At 48.4% G+C, this 24271-nt stretch overlaps 1 protein-coding gene across 1 annotated transcript in view; it reads right to left on the bottom strand.

The window, feature by feature from the left end:
• Positions 1–19805, bottom strand: part of LOC137525345 (zinc finger protein 721-like) — a 103988-nt gene extending 84183 nt beyond the window's left edge. Inside the window, exons 1-3 of the mRNA XM_068246400.1 lie at positions 19786–19805; positions 16285–16623; positions 741–1680 (exon numbers count right to left, since the gene is read on the bottom strand). Coding sequence (XP_068102501.1) covers positions 741–1680; positions 16285–16585 — 1241 coding nt within the window. The 5' untranslated portion in view covers positions 16586–16623; positions 19786–19805. The remainder of the gene's footprint in view (positions 1–740; positions 1681–16284; positions 16624–19785) is intronic.
• Positions 19806–24271: the final 4466 nt, after the last annotated feature.

Raw genomic sequence — 24271 nt, 5'->3', positions numbered from 1 at the left:
CGAACCTGGAAACAATCAGCTATTCCCTTCACCATTGTTTTATCCAGTGTGGAAGACATTCGCAGCATGGACTTTATTCATCACACAATGCTAGATACTCTACCTATATTTCACACACACTGGGATAATTGGTCTACTTCTAAAATGTACCCCAACTAACTTGAACGAACCGGAAACTTCTTTATGTTACCTTATCTTTGGAGGACAGTTACTTCTCTTTATCACTATATATTTCAGTAACATCAGTCATATATTGTTAATACTGGTATGTTTTCTGTATATTCGTTCTTTGACCCTCTAATGCATATCTTGTCTGATATGTATTGAAAATGTCATATCTCTGCTATGTTCTGATATCTCGCATGGCCTAATCTAGGCCTATCTTGTGATAATTAAAGCAATTCTTATTGTAACTTCGCTAATCTTCAATAAAATCTTAGTTAAAGAAAGAGTCCCGGGACTCTGTATAATATGCTGCCAGGTGCGTCTAGCAAGAAATAAAAGAAACATTAGAAAATAACACTGACAACCAAAACATTTCCCACACTCAGTGCAGTAATAGAGCTTCTCCCCAGCGATGTGAGAGGGATAAGTGGAACTGAACAAGCCTGTTATTGGCCGCTGCACTCCACTCCTCCATACTCCCTACTTCCAGCTGTGTTGGGGAGATGGAGAGCAGTATGCTGCGGCCAGTTCAGGTTCACTAAAGGTGAAGTTATGTTTCACTGACTCTTACTTACCACCTGTGTGAGATCTCATGTCTGAGAAGATTTGATTTCTGTACAAAACATTTCCCACACTCAGCACATGAATAGGGCTTCTCTCCAGTGTGAGTTCTCTCATGAAGGACAAGCTCTGCTTTCCGTAAAAAACATTTCCCACACTCAGCACATGAATACGGCTTTTCACCAGTGTGAGATCTCTCATGGATGACAAGCGCTGATTTCCGTCCAAAACATTTCCCACACTTAGCACATGAATATGGCTTCTCTCCAGTGTGAGATCTCTCATGGATGACAAGGTATGATTTCTGTACAAAACATTTCCCACACTCAGCACATGAATATGGCTTCACACCAGTGTGAGTTCTCTCATGGATGATAACATGTGATTTCTGTGCAAAACATTTCCCACACTCAGCACATGAATAGGGTCTCTCTCCAGTGTGAGATCTCTCATGGATGACAAGAAATAATTTCCGTACAAAACATTTCCCACACTCAGCACACGAATAGGGCTTCTCTCCAGTGTGAGATCTCTCATGAATGACAAGGTCTCGTTTATCTACAAAACATTTCCCACACGCAGCACATGAATAGGGCTTCTCTCCAGTGTGAGATCTCTCATGGATGACAAGCATTGATTTCTGTGCAAAACATTTCCCACACTCAGAACATGAATAGGGCTTCTCACCAGTGTGAATTCTCTTGTGTTTGCCAAGATTTGATTTTTTCACAAAACATTTCCCACATGTGGAACAGGAATGAGACCCTCCAGCAGGGGGAGAGCAGTGCTGGGGAAGAGGCCCATCAGGGTTAGACAGGAGAGGGGGGTCTGGGGGAATATTTGGGGTAATCAGGATATCTGCAGGAGACTCTTGTCCAGTGACATCATCCGTTGTACAGTCTGTGGATACAGAGAGACGAGTCTCTGAGAGGTTCCTGATGCCGGGACTCTGCGCTGCAAATAGAGAAACATCATCACTTCCTGTTAGAGAATTCTGAGGGGAGGAGCAATTATCATTAGGAATGGTCAGTGAGCTGCTGATAATTCCAAGTTGAGGCAAAGTTTGTGCAGACTGGAAATGGACCAGATGCAGCAGCTGCATATCTCTCAGTGTTCTCCTCAGAAATATTTCTAGCTGGGTGGCATGAAAAAGTAGCCAGGTGGGGAAGCAGGTCACGCTGGGTGCTGCTGAGTGAAAAAGTAAGGTAACGCTGAACAGAGGGGGAGGGTCACACTGGCTGGGGAGGGGATCACACTGGGTGGGGAGAGGTCAGCATCATGCTGGGTGGTGGTGGGGAGGGTCACACTGGGTGGTGGTGGGGAGGGTCACACTGGGTGGGGTGGGAGCGGATCACACTGGGTGGGGAGAGGTCTGCATCATGCTGGGTGCTGGTGGTGGTGGGAAGGGGGAGGCGATCACACTGGGTGGGGAGAGGTCGGCATCACATTGGGTGCTGGTGGTGGTGGGGAGGGGGAGGGTGACACTGGGCAGAGGGGGAGGGGATCACACTGGGTGAGGAAAGGTCGGCATCATGCTGGGTGCTGGTGGTGGTGGGGAGGGTCACACTGGGTGGAGGGGGAGGGGATCACACTGGGTGGGGAGAGGTCGGCATCATGGTGGGTGCTGGTGGGGTGGGGGAGGATCACACTGGGTGGAGGGAGAGGGGATCACACTGGGTGGGGAGAGGTCGGCATCATGCTGGGTGCTGGTGGTGGTGGGGAGGGTCACACTGGGTGGGGAGAGGTCGGCATCATGCTGGGTGCTGGTGGTGGTGGGGAGGGTCACACTGGGTGGGGAGAGGTCGGCATCACACTGGGTGCTGGTGGTGGTGGGGGGAAATAACTGGTTTGAGTAACAAAAATCACATTGCAAATCTTCCCACAATGCTGTATGCAGTGCGTTTTCCTACAAATCCCAAATGTATACAAATGTAGTGTAAATGCTACCTTAGGGCAACGTAATCATAGTGCTTCTCTGCTCGCTGGCGTTCAGCAAAGCTCTGTAAATGCCATGAAAAGCGCCTCAGTGTGAATGGGGCCTTAGTGCTATAGCCTCATCATCACGTATATGACATCATCACATATATGACCACACATCATTAACCACTTCCTGCACGCAACGTATGCGACTAGGGTTTCAGCAGTATACTGGTATGATCGTATACCGCTGTTTGGTTGTGCATGGTAATCATGCACAATCACGTTTTACTGGTTTCTGGGGGGGGCGTCGCGCTGGTTACAGGGAGATTGAACGCAAGGACAGGAAGAAGAAAGAAGTAAGTACACATGTGAAGGACCCCCGGCCAGTGAGTATCTGTTTACACCCGGCGCTCCGCCCCCCCTCCCCCCACACCTTGCTATCTTTACTGGCTGCACCTATCCTGGCTACCTGTACTGCGGCCACCTATTACTGGCTACACCTATCCCAGGCTACCTATACTGCGGCCACCTATTACTGGCTACACCTATCCCTGGCTACCGATACTGCAGCCATCTATTACTGGCTACACCCATCCCTGGCTACCTATACTGCGGCCACCTATTACTGGCTACACCCATCCCTGGCTACCTATACTGCGGCCACCTATTACTGGCTACACCTATCCCTGGCTACCGATACTGCAGCCATCTATTACTGGCTACACCCATCCCTGGCTACCTATACTGCGGCCACCTATTACTGGCTACACCCATCCTTGGCTACCTATACTGCAGCCACCTATTACTGGCTACACCTATCCCTGGCTACCGATACTGCAGCCATCTATTACTGGCTACACCCATCCCTGGCTACCTATACTGCGGCCACCTATTACTGGCTACACCCATCCCTGGCTACCTATACTGCGGCCACCTATTACTGGCTACACCCATCCTTAGGTACCTATACAGCTGCCACCTATTACTGGCTACACCTATCCCTGGCTACCTATACTGCGGCCACCTACTACTGGCTACACCCATCCCTGGCTACCTATACTGCGGCCACCTATTACTGGCTACACCCATCCCTGGCTACCTATACTGCAGCCACCTATTACTGGCTACACCCATCCCTGGCTACCTATACTGCGGCCACCTATTACTGGCTACACCCATCCCTGGCTACCTATACAGCTGCCACCTATTACTGGCTACACCTATCCCTGGCTACCTATACTGCGGCCACCTGTTACACCCATCCCTGGCTATCTATACTGCGGCTACCTATTACTGGCTACACCTATCCCTGGCTACCTATACTGTGGGCACCTATTACTGGCTACCTATACTGCACCCACCCATTACTGGCTACACCTATCCCTGGCTACCTATACTGTGGGCACCTATTACTGGCTACACCTATCCCTGGCTACCTATACTGCGGCCACCTATAACTGGCTAAAGGGGAGACCAGGTGACTCACTAAAAGAAAAGCGCAATAGAACTACACATTGTATTCTGTGCCCGACTCCAGCAAAGTTCCTGTGGTTGAGCTTATCTCTCTGCTTTCCCCGCCCCTCCACGCAGCTGATAGGAAGGAGCTGAGGAGGAGGGCGGAGATGTGTCTCTGCATTCCACTGCCAACTGTAATGTGCAGAGGAAAGAGTTTCTGCTGGAGACCGTGGCTAATAACAAGAGCCGGGGGATAAATCAAGTGGGTTAGGCTCTGGTGAGAATACTGAACTTTGCATAAAATTAGTATACAATTTGCATCTTCTCAGAGTTACTGGCATGTCAATGACCATCACACGTTATCAGCCTGACTGAGAACTTCAGAAGGTGGAGCTCATTACAGGTGGCCAATCATGTGACTACAACTTTGGCTTGCATGAAAATTTTATGTAGCTGGGAGGTCAGCCATTCAAATGCATTTCCTGACCAATCTGATTATCTGCATACAATCTGCATGAAATTTGCATACACGTCAGAGTTATTTGCATCTCACTGACCCCTCCCACACCTAAAGCATTGGCCATACATTGAGCAGCAGTGAATGTAGAGCTTGATGAGACATTGGAAGCAATGTGTTACTCCTGTGACAACAGACCTATATGTACTTCTAGCAAGAGATCTGTGTTATGTTTGTAGAGCAATGTGGTGTCACTTCCACATTCTTATTACCGCTGTGTCCTCGTGTCACTCATATGCCCCGTGTAATGTACATGTTTCTCTCTTATTCACAATTAAGGAAAAAAGGAAACTGTGACTGGGGATGGGCTGACATTTCCATCAGAACGCCGATTTCCAAAACAGAAATGCAGGAATGTCAGAATGCCGCATTACAGCAACTCGGAAATGTCAGCCAATTACTGAGCTCGGAAGCATCGGACCAATCAGAGAATGCCGAATATTTCTGTGGAAATGGGAATCCCGCGGGATGCCTCCGCTCTCTCTGATTGGTCCAATACTACCGAGTATTTCCCAGTCCTGTGATCGGACAAAAATTTCAAAAAATTACCCCCCACAATGGAATTGCATGCGGAAATGTGCAAATTATGCACATCCACAATTATAGCTTACATTAAACATAGCAGAATTAACCGGCCAATCAGATTCTCTACCAATCCGGGGCAATTATAGGCCCTAGCAACCAGATCCTAGCTACCTATCACAGGCTATCCCTCCCCTCTTGTATATAAGAGAGGTGAGACTGTCAGCCATTTTGTGGGTTTAGTGAGGAGGAGGATATTGAGGGAGACAGTGCGCTGCATTGTGCTGCAGAGAATCAGTTGTGTGTGGATTGAGTTGTGTGCCAGAATCTGGTGAGTTGAGAGATAGTGAGTGAGTGAGGAGTGAGTAGACAGACAGATTGTAGTGCACTAGTGAGTGAGAAGGAGGAGTTTGCTGAAGTTAGTGTGATAGAGCAGAAAGTCAGATGTGAGTGTAGAGAGGCCTAGTGACAGTGAGAGAGGGTGTGCTGTAGTGTGATAGAGAGAGCAGAGGCAGACTGTAGTGTAGTGCAGGGCCGGCCCTGTACTGTCACCAGCCGCCTCCTGACCAACAGCATCTCCTCCAACATCCCCTCCCCTCTTCAGTATATGTAGCCAAATGCTGCCCCATGTAGTACACAGTAGATGGCCATATGCCCCCCTTTCCCTCCCCATAGTATAGATGGGCAGATGTTCCCCCTCCACCTTGTAATATAAGTGGTCAGATGCACCCCCCCTGTACTGTAGTTGGCCAGATGCCCCCCCTAGAAGCTTAGATTGCTTGGCAGCCCCATCCTCACCTCAGTACAGCTCCCCTCACAGGAGCACCGCCAGTCTGTCACCTCTCCGCCCGTCTCCAGCGCTGAAGCTTCCTCTTCCCCTTCTCCATCATCCATGATATTTGCAAATCTCTTTCTGCCACCAGCGTCTCTCACATGTGGCTCATCGGCACATTACCGGCAAATCGGAAGAGGGGAAGAGGAAGCTTTGGCGCTGGAGGTGAGTGACTGGCGGTGCTGCTGTGCGGAGAAGGAAGGGGAGGGACTCTCTGCCCACAAAACCAGCCAGTTCCAGCTGCCCACAGCTAATGTGAAGGATCCAAATAATGAAGCTGGGTGGACAGCTATGGACAGAATCTGGCAAGCAGCCAAACACGGTGCACGGGCAACAGCAGGAGAATTCAGGCGCTCACCCAATCTCTCATTGCACTGCAAGCTTGCAATTGAAAATTCAATTCCAAACTGCATATTTCCAGCCCACTTCCTACTACTACTAGCATTGCCTGTGTGCCCGCTCTGTCCCCCGCTTCTAGCATGTGTCCCTGCCTGTGTGCCCGCTCTGCCCCCCGCTACTAGCATGTATCCCTGCATGTGTGCCTGCTCTGTCCCCGCTACTAGCATGTGTCCCTGCCTGTGTGCCCGCTCTGTCCCCCGCTACTAGCATGTGTCCCCGCCTGTGTGCCCGCTCTTCCCCCGCTACTAGCATGTGTCCCCGCCTGTGTGCCCGCTCTGTCCCCCGCTAGTAGCATGTGTCCCTGCCTGTGTGCTCGCTCTGCCTCGCTACTAGCATGTGTCCCTACCTGTGTGCCCGCTCTGTCCCCCGCTACTAGCATGTGTCCCTGCCTGTGTGCCCGCTCTGTCCCCCGCTACTAGCATGTGTCCCTGCCTGTGTGCCCGCTCTGTCCCCCGCTACTAGCATGTGTCCCTGCCTGTGTGCCTGCTCTGTCCCCCGCTAGTAGCATGTGTCCCTGCCTGTGTGCCCGCTCTGCCCCGCTACTATCACGTGTCCTCGCCTGTGTGCCCGCTCTGCCCCCCGCTACTATCATGTGTCCTCGCCTGTGTGCCCGCTCTGCCCCCGCTACTAGCATGTGTCCCTGCCTGTGTGCCCGCTCTGTCCCCCGCTACTAGCATGTGTCCCTGCCTGTGTGCCCGCTCTGTCCCCCGCTTCTAGCATGTGTCCCTGCCTGTGTGCCCGCTCTGCCCCCCGCTACTAGCATGTATCCCTGCATGTGTGCCTGCTCTGTCCCCGCTACTAGCATGTGTCCCTGCCTGTGTGCCCGCTCTGTCCCCCGCTACTAGCATGTGTCCCCGCCTGTGTGCCCGCTCTGTCCCCCACTACTAGCATGTGTCCCTGCCTGTGTGCCCGCTCTGTCCCCCGCTACTAGCATGTGTCCCTGCCTGTATGCCCGCTCTGTCCCCCGCTACTAGCATGTGTCCCTGCCTGTGTGCCCGCTCTGTCCCCCGCTACTAGCATGTGTCCCTGCCTGTGTGCCCGCTCTGCCCCCCTCTACTAGCATGTGTCCCCGCCTGTGTGCCCGCTCTTCCCCCGCTACTAGCATGTGTCCCTGCCTGTGTGCCCGCTCTGCCCCCCGCTACTAGCATGTGTCCCTGCATGTGTGCCCGCTTTGTCCCCCGCTACTAGCATGTGTCCCTGCCTGTGTGCCCGCTCTGCCCCGCTACTATCATGTGTCCTCGCCTGTGTGCCCGCTCTGCTCCCCGCTACTAGCATGTGTCCTCGCCTGGGTGCCCACTCTGCCCCCGCTACTAGCATGTGTCCCTACCTGTGTGCCCGTTCTGCCCCCCGCTACTAGCATGTGTCCCTGCCTGTGTGCCCGCTCTGTCCCCCGCTACTAGCATGTGTCCCTGCCTGTGTGCCCGCTCTGTCCCGCTACTATCATGTGTCCTCGCCTGTGTGCCCGCTCTGTCCCCCGCTACTAGCATGTGTCCCTGCCTGTGTGCCCGCTCTGTCCCCTGCTACTAGCATGTGTCCCTGCCTTTGTGCCCACTCTGTCCCCCGCTACTAGCATGTGTCCCTGCCTGTGTGCCCGCTCTGCCCCGCTACTAGCATGTGTCCCTGCCTGTGTGCCCGCTCTGTCCCTCGCTACTAGCATGTGTCCCTGCCTGTTTGTCTGCTCTGCCCCCCGCTACTAGCGTGTGTCCCCGCCTGTGTGCCCGCTCTGTCCCCCGCTACTAGCAAGTGTCCCTGCATGATGGCAAATGTATGAAGTGTAGTGCTTCATCCCCGCTACGTCAGCCGTGTTCCCTGCTATGTCTGCCGTGTCGTCCGATATGTTCGCCGTGTCCCTCGCTATGTCAGCCGTGTCCCCCGCTATGTCCGCCGTGTCCCCCGCTACATCAGCCGTGTTTCCTTCGCTATGTCAGCCGTGTCCCCTGCTATGTCCTCCGTGTCCCCCGCTATGTCAGCCGTGTCCCTCCGCTATGTCCTCCGTGTCCCCCGCTATGTCAGCCTTGTCCCCTGCTATGTCCGCCGTGTCCCTCGCTATGTCAGCCGTGTCCCCCGCTATGTCCGCCGTGTCCCCCACTACATCAGCCGTGTTTCCTTCGCTATGTCAGCCGTGTCCCCTGCTATGTCAGCCTTGTCCCCCGCTATGTCAGCCGTGTCAAACGCTATGTTAGCAGTGTCCCCCGCTATGTCAGCAGTGTCCCCCGCTATGTCAGCCGTGTCCCCTGCTATGTCAGCCTTGTCCCCCGCTATGTCAGCCTTGTCCCCTGCTATGTCAGCCTTGTCCCCTGCTATGTCAGCAGTGTCCCCCGCTATGTCCGCTGTGTCCCCCTCTACTAGCATGTGTCTCTGTATGATGGTAAATGTATGAAGTGTAGCTGCTGCAGGCTCTTACCTCTCCAGCAGCGCCCGTGGGGATAGCCGGCATCTTCTCCGCCGGACTTCTCGCTCTAGTGACTGCGGCTTGTACTGACATGTTATCAGTACAAGCCAACATAGATGCGTCAGTACAAGCTGCAGTCACTAGAGCCGGCGGAGAAGAGGCCGGCTTTCCCCGCGGGCGCTGCTGGAGAGATAAGAGCCTGCAGCAGCTACACTTCATACATTTACCATCATACAGAGACAAATGCTAGTAGAGGGGGACACGGCTGACGTAGCGGGGGACACGGCGGAGATACAGCAGCGCTACACTGTATACATTCAAATACTGAGCAGGGACACGGCAGAGATCACCAGGACACAGGGGAAGAAACAGACACATGGGACATAGCAGGAACACCTGGGGACAGAAGGTGGACATCTGGGAGGACAGAAGCGGGGACACCTAGGGACAGAAGCGGGACCTGGCGACAGAAGGGGACACCTGGGGACATCTGGGAGGACAGAAGGGGACATAGGAGAATACCAACTGGGGGAGAACATCGCTCCTGGAACATGGACGCACCAGGTTTAGTATATATATTTTTTCCCTGGTTTTTGCCCTCTAAACCTAGGTGCGTCTTATATTCCGGAGAGTCTTATACGGCAAAAAAAATCGGTAATTTTATTTTTTGCTGTATTTAATTTTCCATATTTTTCCTTTTATTTAAAAAAAAATAATAATTTGTGTTTTAGTTTTAGTTAACCACTTGAGGACCACAGTCTTTCTACCCCTTAAGGACCGGCCACTTTTTTTCCATTCAGACCACTGCAGCTTTCACGGTTTATTGCTCGCTCATACAACCTACCACCTAAATGAATTTTGGCTCCTTTTCTTGTCACTAATAAAGCTTTCTTTTGGTGCTATTTGATTGCTCCTGCGATTTTTACTTTTTATTATATTCATCAAAAAAGACATGAATTTTGGCAAAAAAATGATTTTTTTAACTTTCTGTGCTGACAATTTTCAAATAAAGTAAAATTTCTGTATACATGCAGCGCGAAAAATGTGGACAAACATGTTTTTGATAAAAAAAAAAACCATTCAGTGTATATTTATTGGTTTGGGTAAAAGTTATAGCGTTTACAAACTATGGTGCAAAAAGTGAATTTTGCCATTTTCAAGCATCTATGACTTTTCTGACCCCCTGTCATGTTTCATGAGGGGCTAGAATTCCAGGATAGTATAAATACCCCCCAAATGACCCCATTTTGGAAAGAAGACATCCCAAAGTATTCACTGAGAGGCGTAGTGAGTTCATAGAAGATATTATTTTTTGTCACAAGTAAGCGGAAAATGACACTTTGTGACAAAAAAAAAGAAAAAAAAAAAGAATCCATTTCTTCTAACTTGCGACAAAAAAAAATGAAATCTGCCACGGACTCACCATGCCCCTCTCTGAATACCTTGAAGTGTCTACTTTCCAAAATGGGGTCATTTGTGGGGTGTGTTTACTGTCCTCGAATTTTGGGGGGTGCTAATTTGTAAGCACCCCTGTAAAGCCTAAAGGTGCTCATTGGACTTGGGGCCCCTTAGCGCAGTTAGGCTGCAAAAAAGTGCCACACATGTGGTATTGCCGTACTCAAGAGAAGTAGTAGAATGTGTTTTGGGGTGTATTTTTACACATACCCATGCTGGGTGGGAGAAATATCTCTGTAAATGACAATTTTTTCATTTTTTTTACACACAATTGTCCATTTACAGAGTTATTTCTCCCACCCAGCATGGGTATGTGTAAAAATACACCCCAAAACACATTGTACTACTTCTCCCGAGTACGGCGATACCACATGTGTGGCACTTTTTTGCACCCTAACTGCGCTAAAGGGCCCAAAGTCCAATGAGTACCTTTAGGATTTCACAAGTCATTTTGCGGAATTTGATTTCCAGACTACTCCTCACGGTTTAGGGCCCCTAAAATGCCAGGGCAGTATAGGAACCCCACAAATGACCCCATTTTAGAAAGAAGACACCCCAAGGTATTCCGTTAGGAGTATGGAGAGTTCATAGAAGATTTTATTTTTTGTCAAAAGTTAGCGGAAAATTGATTTTTATTGTTTTTTTTCACAAAGTGTCATTTTCCACTAACTTGTGACAAAAAATAAAATCTTCTATAAACTCACCATACTACTAATGGAATACCTTGGGGTGTCTTCTTTCTAAAATGGGGTCATTTGTGGGGTTCCTATACTGCCCTGGCATTTTAGGGGCCCTAAACCGTGAGGAGTAGTCTGGAAATCAAATTCCGCAAAATGACCTGTGAAATCCTAAAGGTACTCATTGGACTTTGGGCCCTTTAGCGCAGTTAGGGTGCAAAAAAGTGCCACACATGTGGTATCGCCGTACTCGGGAGAAGTAGTACAATGTGTTTTGGGGTGTATTTTTACACATACCCATGCTGGGTGGGAGAAATAACTCTGTAAATGGACAATTGTGTGTAAAAAAAATCAAAAGATTGTCATTTACAGAGGTATTTCTCCCACCCAGCATGGGTATGTGTAAAAATACACCCCAAAACACATTGTACTACTTCTCCCGAGTATGGCAATACCACATGTGTGGCACTTTTTTGCACCCTAACTGCGCTAAAGGGCCCAAAGTCCAATGAGTACCTTTAGGATTTCACAGGTCATTTTGCGGAATTTGATTTCCAGACTACTCCTCACGGTTTAGGGCCCCTAAAATGCCAGTTCAGTATAGGAACCCCACAAATGACCCCATTTTAGAAAGAAGACACCCCAAGGTATTCCGTTAGGAGTATGGTGAGTTCATAGAAGATTTTATTTTTTGTCAAAAGTTAGTGGAAAATGACACTTTGTGAAAAAAACAATAAAAATCAATTTTCCGCTAACTTTTGACAAAAAATAAAATCTTCTATGAACTCACCATACTCCTAACGGAATACCTTTGGGTGTCTTCTTTCTAGAATGGGGTCATTTGTGGGGTTACTATACTGCCCTGGCATTTTAGGGGCCCTAAACCGTGAGGAGTAGTCTTGAAACCAAATGTCGCAAAATGACCTGTGAAATCCTAAAGGTACTCATTGGACTTTGGGCCCCTTAGCGTACTTAGGGTGTAAAAAAGTGCCACACATGTGGTACCGCCGTACTCAGGAGAAGTAGTATAATGTGTTTTGGGGTGTATTTTTACACATACCCATGCTAAGTGGGAGAAATATCTCTGTAAATGACAATTGTTTGATTTGTTTTACACACAATTGACCATTTACATAGAAATTTATCCCACCCAGCATGGGTATGTGTAAAAATACACCCCAAAACACATTATACTACTTTTCCTGAGTACGGCGGTACCACATGTGTGACACTTTTTTGCAGCCTAGGTGCGCTAAGGGGCCCAACGCCCTATTCACGGGTCATTTTGAGGCATTTGTTTTCTAGACTACTCCTCGCGGTTTAGGGCCCCTAAAATGCCAGGGCAGTATAGGAACCCCACAAGTGACCCCATTTTAGAAAGAAGACACCCCAAGGTATTCCGTTAGGTGTATGGCGAGTTCATAGAAGATTTTATTTTTTGTCACAAGTTAGTGAAAAATGACACTTTGTGAAAAAAACCCAATAAAAATCAATTTCCGCTAACTTTTGACAAAAAATAAAATCTTCTATGAACTCGTCATACACCTAACAGAATACCTTGGGGTGTCTTTTTTTCTAAAATGGTGTCACTTGTGGGGTTCCTATACCGCCCTGGCATTTTACGGGCCCAAAACCGTGAGTAGTCTGGAAACCAAATGTCTCAAAATGACTGTTCAGGGGTATAAGCATCTGCAAATTTTGATGACAGGTGGTCTATGAGGGGGCGAATTTTGTGGAACCGGTCATAAGCAGGGTGGCCTTTTAGATGACAGGTTGTATTGGGCCTGATCTGATGGATAGGAGTGCTAGGGGGGTGACAGGAGGTGATTGATGGGTGTCTCAGGGGGTGGTTAGAGGGGAAAATAGATGCAATCAATGCACTGGGGAGGTGATCGGAAGGGGGTCTGAGGGGGATCTGAGGGTTTGGCCGAGTGATCAGGAGCCCACACGGGGCAAATTAGGGCCTGATCTGATGGGTAAGTGTGCTAGGGGGTGACAGGAGGTGATTGATGGGTGTCTCAAGGTGTGATTAGAGGGGGGAATAGATGCAAGCAATGCACTGGCGAGGTGATCAGGGCTGGGGTCTGAGGGCATTCTGAGGGTGTGGGCGGGTGATTGAGTGCCCTAGGGGCAGATAGGGGTCTAATCTGATAGGTAGCAGTGACAGGGGGTGATTGATGGGTAATTAGTGGGTGTTTAGGGTAGAGAACAGATGTGAACACTGCACTTGGGAGGTGATCGGACGTCGGATCTGCGGGCGATCTATTGGTGTGGGTGGGTGATCAGATTGCCCGCAAGGGGCAGGTTAGGGGCTGATTGATGGGTGGCAGTGACAGCGGGTGATTGATGGGTGGCAGTGACAGGGGGTGATTGATGGGTGATTGACAGGTGATTGACAGGTGATCAGTGGGTTATTACAGGGAAGGACAGATGTAAATAATGCCCTGGCGAATTGATAAGGGGGGGTCTGAGGGCAATCTGAGCGTGTAGGCGGGTGATTGGGTGCCCGCAAGGGGCAGATTAGGGTCTGATCTGATGGGTAACAGTGACAGGTGGTGATAGGGGGTGATTGATGGGTAATTAGTGGGTGTTTAGAGGAGAGAATAGATGGAAACACTGCGCTTGGGTGGTGATCTGATGTCGGATCTGCGGGCGATCTATTGGTGTGGGTGGGTGATACAATACAATACAATACAATACAATAACATTTGTAAAGCGCTTTTCTCCCATAGGATGCCCGCAAGGGGCAGGTTAGGGGCTGATTGATGGGTGGCAGTGACAGGGGTGATTGATGGGTGGCAGTGACAGGGGGTGATTGACAGGTGATTGACAGGTGATCAGTGGGTTATTACAGGGAAGGACAGATGTAAATAATGCCCTGGCGAATTGATAAGGGGGGGTCTGAGGGCAATCTGAGCGTGTAGGCGGGTGATTGGGTGCCCGCAAGGGGCAGATTAGGGTCTGATCTGATGGGTAACAGTGACAGGTGGTGATAGGGGGTAATTGATGGGTAATTAGTGGGTGTTTAGAGGAGAGAATAGATGGAAACACTGCGCTTGGGTGGTGATCTGATGTCGGATCTGCGGGCGATCTATTGGTGTGGGTGGGTGATCAGTTTGCCCGCAAGGGCGGGTTAGGGGCTGATTGTTGGGTGGTAGTGACAGGGGGTGATTGATGGGTGATAGGTGATTGGCAGGTGATTGACAGGTGATCAGTGGGTTATTACAGGGAAGGACAGATGTAATTAATGCACTGGTGAATTGATAAGGGGGGGGGGGTGTGAGGGCAATCTGAGCGTGTGGGCGGGTGATTGGGTGCCCGCAAGGGGCAGCTTAGGGTCTGATCTGATAGGTAACAGTGACAGGTGGTGATAGGGGGTGATTGATGGGTGATTGATGGGTAATTAGTGGGTGTTTAGAGAAGATAACAGATGTAAACAATACATTTGGGAGGTAATCTGACGGCGGGTTTGCGGGCGATCTAATGGTGTGGGTGGGTGATCAGATTGCCCGCAAGGGGCAGGTTAGGGGCTGATTGTTGGGTGGCAGTGACAGGGGGTGATTGATGGGTGATTGATGGGTGATTGACGGGTGATTGACGGTTGATTGACAGGTTATCAGGGAAGATAGATGCATACAGTACACAGGGGGGGGGGGGGTCTGGGGGGGGGTCTGGGGAGAATCTGAGGGGTGGGGGGGTGATCAGGAGGGGGCAGGGGGCAGGGGGGGGGATAAAAAAAAAATAGCGTTGACAGATAGTGACAGGGAGTGATTGATGGGTTATTAGGGGGGTGATTGGGTGCAAACAGGGGTCTGGGGGGTGGGCAGGGGGGGGTCTGAGGGGTGCTGTGGGCGATCAGTGGGCGGGGGGGGGCAGATCAGTGTGTTTGGGTGCAGACTAGGGTGGCTGCAGCCTGCCCTGGTGGTCCCTCGGACACTGGGATCACCAGGGCAGGAGGCAGCCTGTATAATACACTTTGTATACATTACAAAGTGTATTATACACTTTGTAGCGGCGATCGCGGGGTTAACATCCCGCCGGTGCTTCCGTATGGCCGGCGGGATGTTACGGCGGGTGGGCGGAGCCAGTTGCCGGGGGAAGCGCGCGTCATCAATGACGCGATCGCTCCCCCGGCATGCCTAAAGGACGCGCCGCCTGAAGGCGTATTGCGGTCCTTTAGGCGTCCACTTTGCCGCCGCCCATGGGCTGTGGGCGGTCGGCAAGTGGTTAAAGAGCGTTTCCACAATTTGTTCATTCGCCCCTTTATGGGTTGTTTTGTGTTCCCCAAGCCCCCAAATCCCTGAGCTTCCCCCTTAAATTTGTAGCGTTTCGCCCCCTATATGTTTGTTCACAATGAAGCACAGCAGGGTGATGACACTCCAAGCTGCAGGTGGAATGATGGTGGATGAGGTGGGTCCTTGTCTGGACACCAGCAGGCAAGGCCCACCCCATCAAATCCAAAACCTGTGCAAGGAGAGAACGAGGTGGTCGCAGAAGCAGGCAAGTCCCCCTGATAAGGGAATTATTTTGCAGCGCACCACTGGCCAGCTGCAGACGGCCTCTATGGTGGATTGGATTTCAGGCGGAACCTTCCACCCAATTTGAGGAATTAGCTGCTAGTTGCAGCAGCACCACTAGTGCCGTTCCACATGGTGAGAAGTGCTGCAGCTGCTCCTGTCACAGGGGCTGGATTCTCCCCAGAAACTAGTGATGAGGAGGGAGGTGTAGGCAGGGATGGTACCTCACTTTCACTGCCCATTGGGTCACCCTACATGGTGCTGGGAAGGGTAGGAGTTGTGGGGCGGCATTTGGTCAGTGCCGCCCCAGAAGGTCAAATGAAGGCCTGTCTAACTCCCTTCTGACACCTCCTCTGTCCCAGGCAGCGTTGGACGTAATGACATGTAATTTACAGATATCCGTAATGCAAGCTGCAATTATAACTTTGAGTTCATTATGGAAGTGAATTTTTTTAAAATCAGAATGTCCCTAGCAACCAATTGGAATGAGCGGAGATCTGGGCACACACTTCCCTATATAAGGCGGATGCCATCTTGGATTAACTCCTTGCTGTTACTCAGTACTGTGTGAGAGGTTGTGCTGGAGAGAGCAGTGCTGTGTATTTGCATTTTGTGATTGATTTGTGCTCAGTCGAGACTCATTGAACCTGTGATTGATAGTTTAGTGACTCAGTTAGAGAGTTAGCTTATTGCACTAATGAAAGCAAGATGTTTTGAATCTGGATGATGCCATTTATTGGCTAACTTAGAAGACAAGGAGTAAGCTTTCAGCTATGAAGCCTTCCTCAGACTCGACTCCTGTATACTGACAACATGTAGAGCACACAGCTTATATGCACTGGCCATTAAAAGGAGATACATTTATCACTCACCAATGCTCATCCCAGTAATAATGTCCTCTTCACTAGTCCTTATCATGTCACTCTCCTCCATAGACCGCTGATCATTCCACACATTTGTCTCTTCTTCCTTTTTAATTGTCCGCATCATGCCACTCTCCTCAATAGACTGCTGATCACTCTTCACATTTGTTTCTTCTTCTTCCTCTTTAATAGAACTCATCATGCCACTCTCCTCCATAGACTGCTGATCACTCCTCACATAGGTCTCTCCTTCTTCATCTTTAATTGTCCCTAACATGCCACCCTCCTCCGCAGACTGTTGATCACTCATCACATAGGTCTTTCGATCTTTGAGCTTGGATCTTAGTACTAAAAAAAAAATACATTACAGATGTAAAATATTAGTACAAATTAGTACAAATAATCAGAGCACAGAAAAGAACATACTTTGCTAGGGGTGATAATATCCCATAAGCTGTGGTATCTGCACATTCAGCACCACAGTCCTCTCTCCCAGTGTGCCTTGCTCATCATCTGGTGCTTCTCTCCTCCTCTCCATGCACACATTCCTGGGAGGTTACAGCAGTGCCGGCAGCGGTAGATGGATGAGGATGTGAAGAGAGAACAGCTGGAGATATAGGAAGATAAGAGCTGAGGCCTGCAGCTAATTAGCTATGAATTATCATTACTTATGGCTCTGGCAGCTGAGGAACTGGGCAGATGGGACTGCAGCTCCATATCCTGACCCTACCTGTCCATCACCTAACCCCAAACCTTCCAAGCGCCATAGCAACAAATCTCCCAGCTGGGACAGTGCCAGTACCAGGACAGAAGCAGGGGAGGCCACCTAACCACTCTCCAGCTGCAGCCTCCATCATCTCTGCCTGTCCTACCAGTCACGGCCCTTGTTACCTGGCTCCACCCCCTAGCTGTGACCCAACAGCCATCATCTTTGTGCAGACTCCAACCTCACCCACTGTGGGCCACACAACACCAGTGGCTCCTGACTGCACATAGGCTTCTTCTCATCAGAGATGCAATGGATACGGTCATATGGCGCACCTGTCTTATCTGCAGGAAATGGACGCAATGCAGAGATCCTGCTCCTTCAGGACCTCCCTCCCCTGGACCTCCACTGATCCACAACAACTCCATCATACAACATATTATTAGCTGCTGGCATTTCTGACTGTTGCTATGAATAGCTGCTGGGAAAAGCTATCAGGGAAAGTTTCCCCCTTCACAGGGAAGAGATGCCGGCCTGCCTTCCATAACGGCTGGGATAAACATGAAACACCTCTGACAGCACAAGAAGTGAGGGAAATCCAGAGATAAGGGAACACAGAGAGTGTGAAGCACCAGCTGGATGTGGGAGCTGCTCCACGAGGATCTTATGCGCTCAGTGGCATATATGCTCATGGCATACAAGATCGGCCAGTCACAGCTCCACTCCGCATTATTCACTTATTATATTGTTCTCTAGGTCTCCATCTCTATGGGGAAATTATGTAAATTAGCCCACCATATAGACACCTAATATCATTCTCAGTAATAAAGGCAGACTACCCTAATAGACTTCTACTACTTCCTGCAAGCTCTCTCCATAGAGATGCATGTGCCTGGATTCCTGCTCACACCCTTCATATCACTAAAAAAAATCACCCTTTTCCTCAGTATAGAATTCAGACATCTCTCCACATTTCACTGCAGCCATTGATAACATAGCAATGGAGCTCAAGGGGTGGTCTGACTGCTGACTGGTCTGGTGGATGACTAATATCTGGAAGACTTGGGAAGCCATCATAAAGGCATTAAGAGGGACCCAGTAATGTATAAATCTAAGTTCAAAACAAATAAAAGAGAAAAAAGAGGAGGTGGCTTACCTCAATAATGACAAATTCATATATATAAATATAATGAATTTTTAATAAGCACGGGCAACGCATTTTGTGGGTCTCTGCCCACTTCCTCAGGCCAAATAAAGTGCTGAAAGGTTTCAAATGCCAGGTGCATCAAGTAATCTTCCTCTCCAAGTTAACAAGGCAGATGTGCCCTAGGGTTACCGCGGTATACCGGTATGACTATCCCTGGCAACTTATACTGCGGCAACCTATTACTGGCTACAACTATCCCAGACTACTTATATTGTGGCCACCTATTACTGGGTACACCTATCTCTTACTACCTATACTGTGGCAACCTATTACTGGCTACAACTATGCCTGGCTACCTATACTGCGCTCACATATTACTGGCTACACATCTGTAAATATAGCTCCGGAGATTTAGGCGCAGCCAGTGCCGCCATAGGCAGTAATAGGAATTACGGCTTTAGCGGCGCTTGGTGCGGAGCCCAAATTACTGTAAAAACACTGTAATTCGGCCGTCAGCAATAGCTGGAAGCTGAATTACAACTTTCACCACTTTCCATGGTGACCTGGGGGGGAATATTAATTTAACACCGCGGCTTAAGCATATGTATGCCGAGGGAGTGGGGCACATCTGGCTACCATACTGAGGGGGGAACATTATTTAATGTAAGAGTCCAAATAATTGTATAATTAATCATGTTTGTATAATATAACCGTGATACCGTGGTATATTTTTTTACGGTTATCATACCATGGATTTTCATACCGATGCAAACCTAATGTGCCCCCAGTATTAGGTAGCCGCTTTCCCAGTATAGATAGCCGCTATTAGGCAACCCACCATCCCCATTAGAGATAGCCGGATGTATCCCCAGAATTAGGCAGCCCACCAACCCTGTGTATTTAGCAGTACCCCTAACCAGGTTGGATAGCCATATGTACCCCAGTATTATGCATCCTCCCCTCAAATATAGGCAGATGTACCCCCAGTATTAGGATACCCCACTCCCAGGTTAGATAGCCAGATATACCCCAAGCAGTCTCTCTTCTCAGGACAGGCAAGTGTGCCCCCAGAGCCTTTCCCCAAGTCAGACAGGCAGCCTCCTCCCCAGTATAGGCAGATGTACCCCCAGTATTAGATAGTCTCCAAAAGATGCAGAGTCATAACTCTGAAGTGTTCGGGGGAGGGGTGGGGGGGGAACAGGCACACCCTCAGGGCTGCACTCCCCGAGACTGGTGCCCCCTGAGCCTCTGCCCTGACGACTACTTAATATTACTAGTACCCCAGGCAGCTGCAAACTGGGGGGGGGGGTGGAAAATACAGCTACACTGCAGGTAATATGGCAATAATGGGGGAAGAATAGGCTAAACAGGGGTAAATCCCAGCACTACAGGGACATGGCTGTATTCAATATATATCTTCTCTTGTCTCTGTGATGTGACTGAATTATTACTAGGAAGGTGAGATCTGACCCATAATCTATGGTACATGTAGGGGGAGCAATAGAAAACTGGCAAACAAGTCACAGCAGTTATATATAAGTCTCATCAAGGGGGATGATCAGGATAGTGACAGGTGTACTATGTCCTCCTCTGTAACAAAGCATGCCCACCCCAAACCGCTGCTCTGCTCCATATATAACAGGATTCACACAATTACCTCTTCCAGCCGCTTGTTCTCTCACCTCTTGCAACTGCTCTTCCTGCTGTTACATCATTTCCTGTCTTTGGATTAATCTCCTCCTTTCTGTGCGTTCCACGTGGAAGATGTGAGAGCGACACCTTGTGGTGAATAACCTAATTGCAAGCTCCTTTTGTGGAATCACCTGCAGTCAGCCTTTGAATACGGTTTATTATTATTAATTATATTATTATTGTTGTTATTAGCACAACTCCCTTATATACATCTTCATCACCTTCTATTATCATTACCAGCACATGTGTGACTGTTGGACATTTCACAGATTGAACATTCCCAATTTCAATGTATTTTGCTAAATCCACATAGCAGAAAACACACGCAAAATCAAACTCACTAAAAGCCTATGAGTTGCATTCCAAATCACAGTTTTTGCCTCTGTTTTTGTACCATTTTAAAATTGTACATGTTGGATCTTCTTACATAGTGCAGTTTTAATATAGTGCTTTCCTATGGCGAAACATGCATGCTTTTTGCAATATATATATATATATATATATATATATATATATATATATATATATATATATATATATATATATACATACAGTATATATATGTGTGTGTGTGTACAACAATTTATTTTATTGTATTTATAAAGCCCCAACATATTACGCAGTGCTGGACATTAGTTAAGGTTACAGACAATACTTAGGAGTGACAGTGACATACAAGAATACATGCAAACCAGATCACACGCACCGCACAGTATAAGTACAAGGTAATGCTTAGTCAGTCACTGGATGGGTGCATGAAGATTATGCAAGTTGAGCTCCCTCAGATCCATAGGATGGGTGTAGGTTGATGGAGGTGCATGACCAGGTAGGAGACACAAGGAGGAGGACCCTGCCGAAGGCTTACAATCTAGAAGGAGATGTAGGGACATGAAAGGTAGGGGACCAGAGTTCAGTGTTCAGCAGCTGGTTTAGAGCACCAGTGAGGGGGGATAGACCAGGTTGAAAAGGAGCGTTTTGAGGGCATTGTTAAAGGATACCCGAAGTGACATGTGACATGATGAGATAGACATGTGTATGTACAGTGCCTAGCACACAAATAACTATGCTGTCTTCCTTTTTTTCTTTCTCTGTTTGAAATATCAGGTATGTAAGTGGCTGACTCAGTCCTGACTCAGACAGGAAGTGACTACAGTGTGACCCTCACTGATAAGACATTCCCCTTTTTATCTCTTTCTTGCTCTCAGAAGCCATTTTCTGCTACTAAAGTGTTTTATAGTTCGAATTTCTTATCAGTGAGGGTCACACTGTAGTTACTTCCTGTCTGAGTCAGGACTGAGTCAGCCACTTACATACCTAATATTTAACTCTTTCAGACAGAAAGAAAAAAAGGAACACAGCATAGTTATTTGTGCGCTAGGCACTGTACATACACATGTCTATCTCATTATGTCACATGTCACTTCGGGTATCCTTTAAAGATGTTGAAGGATGGAGTGACCCAAAAGGAGGTAGGGAGGGAGTTCCATAGTGTTGGAGCAGCTCTTGAGAAGTCCTGGAGGCATGCAAGGGACTGGGTGATGCGGGGGGTGGTCAGACGAAGTTCATTGGAGGAGGGGAGTCAGCGGCTAGGTGTGTACCTCTGAGTAAGATCAGAAATGTACGTCGGACAGGTTTTATGGACAATTTAGTAGGCCAGACACAGTATTTTGAATCTGATTCTGGAGTGGATAGGAAGACAGTGGAGGGATTCACATAGGGGAGCCGACATGGTGGAATGATGGGAGGAGTGGATAATTCTTATTGCTACATATATAACAGACTGCAGCAGGGCAATTCGGGTGATAGAGAGGCCAAACAGAAGGGCATTGCAGTGGTCGAGGCGGGAAATTATGAGGGTGTGGATTAAGAGATTAACATAGTAGCGGCCACTCTAGTGAAGTATCGTCATCGCGAAACTTCAAAGCAGTGGCCGGCGTTATAAGGAACACACGTTTCTATGTAAGCAAAGCGCATAACTAAGGAAGGCACGCTACACTTCAAGAGCGAACGTAGCATGCAGCCTTCAATTTAGAGTACGGTGTGTAATGATCGGTGTCAGCAACCTGAGAGAATCTGATTATTGGTGATCTGCAGTATCACCAAGAATACAGATATACCTGATTATTGGTGATCTGCAGAATCACCGATAATTCAAGTATAACTAACCTCTGGACACCTGAAGCATGTAAGTATTAGGTGTAAACAGAATAGAACCACCTGCGGAGCAGGTGAATCAATGCAGTAGAGACAGGCTCTACTGCAGTCAAGGACTCCAGGAGGATGAGTCCCTGACTGTTTTGCAGAGAGGCCGGATCGATAACACATGAGCAGATGAGTCATAAACAGATATCCAAGAAATGCCTAGTCTAGAGTGTGAGGTCCGTGGTCTCAACACTCAGGAACTGGTCTAAAGAATAACACAGATAATGATACAGTAATCCTAGACTTGGGTGTGAGGTCCGTGGTCTCAACACCCTGGAACTGGTCTAAGGAATAACACAGATAGTGATACAGTAATCCTAGACTTGGGTGTGAGGTCCGTGGTCTCAACACCCTGGAACTGGTCTAAGGAATAACACAGATAATGATACAGCAATACCACAGTAATCTGGCTAAGTACGGATTCCCAGGTCCTCCTGGTTCTACCGCACTATAGGATCTGACTACGGTCTGAGTGCTAACACATAAGCATTCGCAACGCCAGACAACCAGCAACTGCTAGGCAAGAAGTACACATAGTAAAGCGCTCCTCAGCGCCGCCCAGCTCTCTCCAGCCAATCCCTTGCTACGCCGGGATCAGCTGATTGCACCGATCAGCTGACCGCTCTCCTATTGGCATAAAGAGCCTGTCTTGCGGCGCGCGCGTGTAGCTCTCCATCTGTGTGCACTACTAGGTCCAGACAAACCAGATGTATGTTGCTGCGGAGAAACCGCCGGTCTGCAGGCGGAAACAGCCGAGTCCCTGTCAGACCGTGCGGCGGTGTCTCCGCAATCCATCACACGGTGCTGATCATGGAACTCGCGCTGCTATAGCAACACATTCCTTTTTTTTTCTTATAAAATATGATATTGTATTTTTCTAATTTCAAAAAGGCAGATTCTAAAAAAAAAAAAAATAACAAAATAAGCATGATGCATGAAAGATGCAAACTCAACCACAGATGCATAAAACATGCAAAATGCAGAGAAAAACACAGAAATGCACATGGCAGACAACTCATGGTACCCCCATTGTGCTCCCAGCCTTACTGTAACAATATGTGTGTGAAATTGAGCAGCAAGTACAGATGTCCATGGCAGAGAGGAGCGAAAATGGCTCTGACATTATTGCAAAACGCTTGTTGAATTTACAATCACATAAGAAGGAGGGAAACTTAAGCCACGCCCCCAGCACACTGCTCGTCACACATACCATATGTCTTTGTCTGATACAGCTCCTGGCCGGTGTCTGTTTCCCCCCAGGTGACACATGTACTGCCTGATCTCAGGATCTGCTATATGAACGCTGCTGCTATATTTTATCCTTGCTTTGTTTGTAGCCAGATGTTGTGCTAATTTAGGGTCTATGGACTCATTTGATATGGACTGATGTGTTATATGCCTGGCCATCTACATGTGTTGTCACCGCAATCTACTGAAAATAATATTCCAAATAAAACAAGTTTCTTTGGATTTGCTGTTTATAGTGTGCTGGTTTTTGCAACACAATGCTTGAAGAGTCAGCTTGTGCTCTGGCGGACGCACCGCTGCACCTGCTACTGGGGTCAGTGACCGGTCCTTCGTATGTTTCACACATGGGCTGACTTTAAACATAAATAGCAAAGCCTCTATGCATGTTAGAGTGACTAAATCTGCTGGATATGTTTATTAGTGGGCGTCCTGTTTATTTATTCCCCACATAGGGCAGATGGAATGATTATTGATTGGAATATTGATGTGACATCCTGTTTATTTATTCACAATGTATGGCATATGAATTGTGTATTGATCAGCATTATATATATATATATATATATATTACAGTGGGTTGCAAAAGTATTCGGCCCCCTTGAAGTTTTCCACATTTTGTCACATTACTGCCACACACATGAATCAATTTTATTGGAATTCCACGTGGTGTTATATTGGAATTCCACACCCCGGAACTGGTCTAAGGAATAACACAGATAGTGATACAGTAATCCTAGACTTGGGTGTGAGGTCCGTGGTCTCAACACCCTGGAACTGGTCTAAGGAATAACACAGATAATGATACAGCAATAACACAGAAATCTGGCTAAGTACGGATTCCCAGGTCCTCCTGGTTCTACCGCACTATAGGATCCGACTACGGTCTGAGTGCTAACACATAAGCATTCGCAACGCCAGACAACCAGCAACTGACAGGCAAGAAGTACACATAGTAAAGCACTCCTCAGCGCCGCCCAGCTCCCTCCAGCCAATCCCTTGCT

The sequence above is a fragment of the Hyperolius riggenbachi genome, chromosome 7 (genome assembly GCF_040937935.1).
Source record: "Hyperolius riggenbachi isolate aHypRig1 chromosome 7, aHypRig1.pri, whole genome shotgun sequence".
Lineage (NCBI taxonomy): Eukaryota > Metazoa > Chordata > Amphibia > Anura > Hyperoliidae > Hyperolius > Hyperolius riggenbachi.
Note: the sequence above shows the minus strand (reverse complement) of the source record. Positions and strands in the feature narration are given on the sequence as shown.